This window comes from Rhagoletis pomonella, unplaced genomic scaffold (genome assembly GCF_013731165.1).
Source record: "Rhagoletis pomonella isolate Grant_MI unplaced genomic scaffold, Rhpom_1.0 Rhpom_scaffold_00274, whole genome shotgun sequence".
NCBI lineage: Eukaryota > Metazoa > Arthropoda > Insecta > Diptera > Tephritidae > Rhagoletis > Rhagoletis pomonella.
The window spans coordinates 93,019-97,301 of NW_023458827.1; the positions used below are offsets into that span (position 1 = coordinate 93,019).

General features: G+C 46.8%; 1 protein-coding gene across 1 annotated transcript in view; it reads left to right on the plus strand.

The window, feature by feature from the left end:
• The window catches only part of LOC118750509, a gene marked incomplete at its 3' end in the record, with an annotated part of 9,234 nt that extends 7,235 nt beyond the window's left edge, over positions 1-1,999 (plus strand). Inside the window, exon 3 of the mRNA XM_036485227.1 lies at positions 1,440-1,999. Within this exon, the coding sequence (XP_036341120.1) occupies positions 1,440-1,999 (560 nt within the window). The remainder of the gene's footprint in view (positions 1-1,439) is intronic.
• Between the last annotated feature and the right edge of the window lie 2,284 nt (positions 2,000-4,283).

The window sequence follows — 4,283 nt, forward strand, 5'->3', positions numbered from 1 at the left end:
AGCAAAAAATTCAAACCCAGGCTATTATTTTACCCCACCTGACCCATTTTCTACCCAGTCTCAAAGTGTCATACGCAAACCTTCCAGAATTAGCGACTTTAACTTTAGCAGACCCTAATTGTTTTACTCCATCTCGAATCGATATGGTCATTGGGAGCGACGTTATACCCCAAATTCTCACCCAAGGACTATATCATGTTGCAGACGGCACACTCCTGGCGCAGAACACGATATTCGGATGGATAATTAGCGGACCAATAGCTGAAAAGGTGACGTCATTCACAACCCAAGTCACGGAACCCTCGAACGATGCTCTCAATACGCTATTGAAGAAATTCTGGGAGTAGGAGGAAGTATACCCTACCCAAACCCGTTCAAGGGAGGATAAATACTGCGAGAACCGGTATGTAGCGACCACAACTCGTCAAGAAAATGGAAGATACGTTGTAAAACTGCCTTTCAAGCAAGAATTTCCTATCACAACAGCACTTGGTCATTCTCGTCCGGCAGCACAACGGCAGTACTTAAGCGTAGAGAGTACGCTGCAACAAAAACCCGAACTGCGCGACAAATATAACGAAGTGCTAGAGGAGTACGTAACACTAGACCATATGACACCTTCCTCAGCCACTGAAATAATTAGAGAAGGAAAGTATTTCTCGTTCTCTCCCCCATCATGCTGTCTTAAAACCCGACAGCAAGACCACAAAAGTTCGCGTTGTATTCAATGCCTCCAAAATGTCCCATTCTGGTCACTCTTTAAATGATGTGCTACACACAGGCCCCGTACTTCAGAACAACTTAATGGTAGTGATATTAAATTGTCAACTCTATAAGTTTGTTTTTAACGGTGACATTGAGAAAATGTACCGACAAATACTCGTTGATGAAGAAGACCAAGATTTTCAACGAATTCTATTTCGTAGAACCCCAAGCTCCCCGATTCAAGACTTTAAACTCAAAACAGTCACCTTTGGAATTAACTGCGCCCCTTATTTAGCAATTAGGACTCTCCATCAGTTAGCAGAAGACTCAAAGAGCTCATTTCCTCTCGCCCATAATATTTTACTACGAGATACCTACGTAGACGACATACTGTCGGGGGCCACGATATACAGTCCACTTTTAAATCGATGTCACAAGTGATGGATGCTTTAAGGTCAGCAGGATTTCCTTTACGGAAAATTACAGCAAATCACCCCAGCTTACTTAAATCAGTCCCCGATTCTGTTCTGTTAGACGTAGATTTCTTAAAGTTTCAAGACGCAAGTTCTACAAAAACCCTAGGAATACAATGGAACGCTCTGACTGGCACCTTTTCCTACTCTTATGACCCCATTCCTGCTGAGAACTCAAAAACTAAGAGACAAATTCTGTCAGCGGTAGCGAAACTGTTCGATCCGGCAGGATGGCTATCGCCAATAATGGTCATGGACCGGGTGGGATGAAGCGGTAAAACCAGGCTCTCTAACAAAATGGAACTCATTCCGAGAAAGCCTTCCAGCAATAGAAGACATAAAAATACCCAGGTGGGTGCAGTTCACGCCAAAGCAGTACATTGAACTGCATGGATTTTCGGACGCCTCCGAAAAGGCATTCTGTGCCTGTGTCTACATAAGAGTCCAACTCGGCGAAAACTCGTTCGCGTCCTCACTACTTGCCGCAAAAAGCAAGGTTGCACCCCATCAGACCGTAAGTCTGCCCCGCTTGGAACTCTGCGGAGCGGTTTTACTCTCAAAACTGAGTAAGCAAATCCGATCCGAACTCAATCTGCCCTCTCATGAGTTAATCCTTTGGACAGATTCCGCGATCGTGCTGGCCTGGATGGAGAAGCCTCCACATACGTGGAAAACATATGTGGCCAACAGAACTTCCCAAATTGTGGAAAATGTAAATAATGCCCCTTGGCGCCACGTTCCCAGTCACGACAACCCTGCCGATTTAGGCACCCGGGGGTGCAAACCTCAAGATCTTGCCGCAAGCACTCTCTGGTGGAGAGGTCCAGCCTGGCTATGCAAGGCCCACACACACTGGCCGTCTAACACCAGAGCTTCAACTATTAACCCTCCAGAGGAGAGACGAATCGAAGTTTTTCATACCCTGGACAGCACGGATATACTCGAAAGATTCTCTTCTTTCCCACGCGCACTCAGAGTCATTGCGTACATGTATCGCTTCATAAACCATACCAAAGGGCTACCCATCTCCAACGTGCTTATATTATCCCAGGAGGAACTCAATCAAGTGAAGTACAAGCTGATAGCAAAAACGCAAAGAAATCATTACGGAGAAGCGATATCGTTACTTGAGTCCTCGAAGTCACTCAGCAAGAAGAGCCCTCTGCTCACCCTCAATCCGATGCTCGACAATGCAGGCATAATGCGTGTAAATGGACGCCTTAAATATGCCGCACTAAGCTACAACGAGAGGCATCCTATAATAATCCCCGATAACTCCATATTTTGCTCTCTTCTCCTAGATTTTCTCCACACAACATTGCTTCATGCTGAGAAACAACTCATGATCCGGATGATACAACAGGAATACTTCATCCCACGCCTGAAGCAGAAGGTCAAAAAGTGCATTTTTCACTGTAAACCATGCACGTTATACAAACAGCGGATGAAATCCCAAATAATGGCTGCCTTACCCCCTGAAAGAACCACGTTTACCATTCCCATTCCTTATCAAAACGTCACCGCTTCGAAAAGCGTCGTACACAAAGGCATATGTATGTGTTTTTGTGTGTTTTTCTACCAATGCCATTCATTTAGAATTGTGCTCCGACTTGACTACGGAAGCGTTCAAAGCGGCTTTTACCCGATTCACTGGCCGTCGTGGCCTGCCCCACAAGATTTTATCGGACAACGGAAAGACGTTTGTGGGAGCACAGCGAGCCCTAAAAAAGGATTTCGCTCTTTTCTTAAAGGAAGCGGCCTCTGATATCGCAGAAACATATGCGTTGCATGGATTCTCCTGGCACTTCATCCCACCATATGCCCCTCATATGGGTGGACTTTGGGAGGCGGCCGTTAAAAGTTTTAAAACGCATTTCACCAAAGTTGCCGGAAATCAAAAATTCTCTTTCGAAGAGTTCGCAACCCTATTAGTTCGAATTGAAGCGGTTCTAAACTCCAGACCTCTCTCTCCCATGACACAGGACCCGCAAGATTTATTGGCACTTACTCCCGGGCATTTTCTACGAGGAGCTCCCATTGTCTCACCACCGGAACCGGATGCCAAAGAACTTTCACTCATAAATAAGTGGCAGAGACTCAAGGTTCTTCATCATCAGTTCAGCGTACGATGGAAGAACGAGTATCTACACGACTTACAACGGCGATACAGGTGGAAAACTTCCCAAAAAAACGTTCAAGAAGGAGATTTGGTTGTTGTTAAAGATGACTGGCTCCCTCCGACCGAGTGGCGACTGGGTCGCATCACACACTTGCATCCCGGCCCCGATGAAAACATTCGGGTTGTAGATATAAAAACCCAGCAGGGAATCATAACTCGAAACATACATAAATTGTGTGTGCTTCCCCCTGCCTAACGTTAGGATACTCACCAAACCCGACACAATACTCTAATTAACTTTATGCTACCTATCCTACCCAACTCCCATTGGTCTACCCTTAGAATATATATCCCATGCGTATATGTACTTCTACTCATTACAAAGCCTCACAATATACGCTGACCCAGTACTAAAGTCTCTCCTCAATCCGTATATTTACAGGTCACGAAAGGATTCCCCCCAAGTGCCGACTGTGTGGCCGACTCCACCCGCTGCGCTTGTGTACCGCTTTCCGCGCTATGGATGCCCACGACCGCTATGAGTGTGCACGATTGCACAAATATTGTGTGAACTGTTTGGCGACTTCACACTCCACCGGAGCCTGCGATTCCGAGGACAGCTGCCATCGATGTGGCTTAGGGCACCACACCCTACTCCATCGAGAGAAGCGGGACACCACGCGCCAGAAGAAGGGAAGTGTTAGGGCCGAGCTACACAGCCGTTCTGCTCAGCAACGGGCTCGGAGGTTGCGGCGACTGATTGCTGAAGCCCGAAACATCATGGACAAACTCGAAAGGGAGCTGCTGCACTTGGCACCGAGGCAGGCGGGGCGCCATGTTGGAGACATGAGCCCTTAACTTACCATTAATTCGTGTCCATTTTTTATTTCATCTGGCCAGGCGGGCACCAGAGTAGTTGGCAACGAGCGCCTTGCCTTTTCCGCCCACCACCGAGTTGGTAATTTTTAATTGCTCAACAGCCGCCC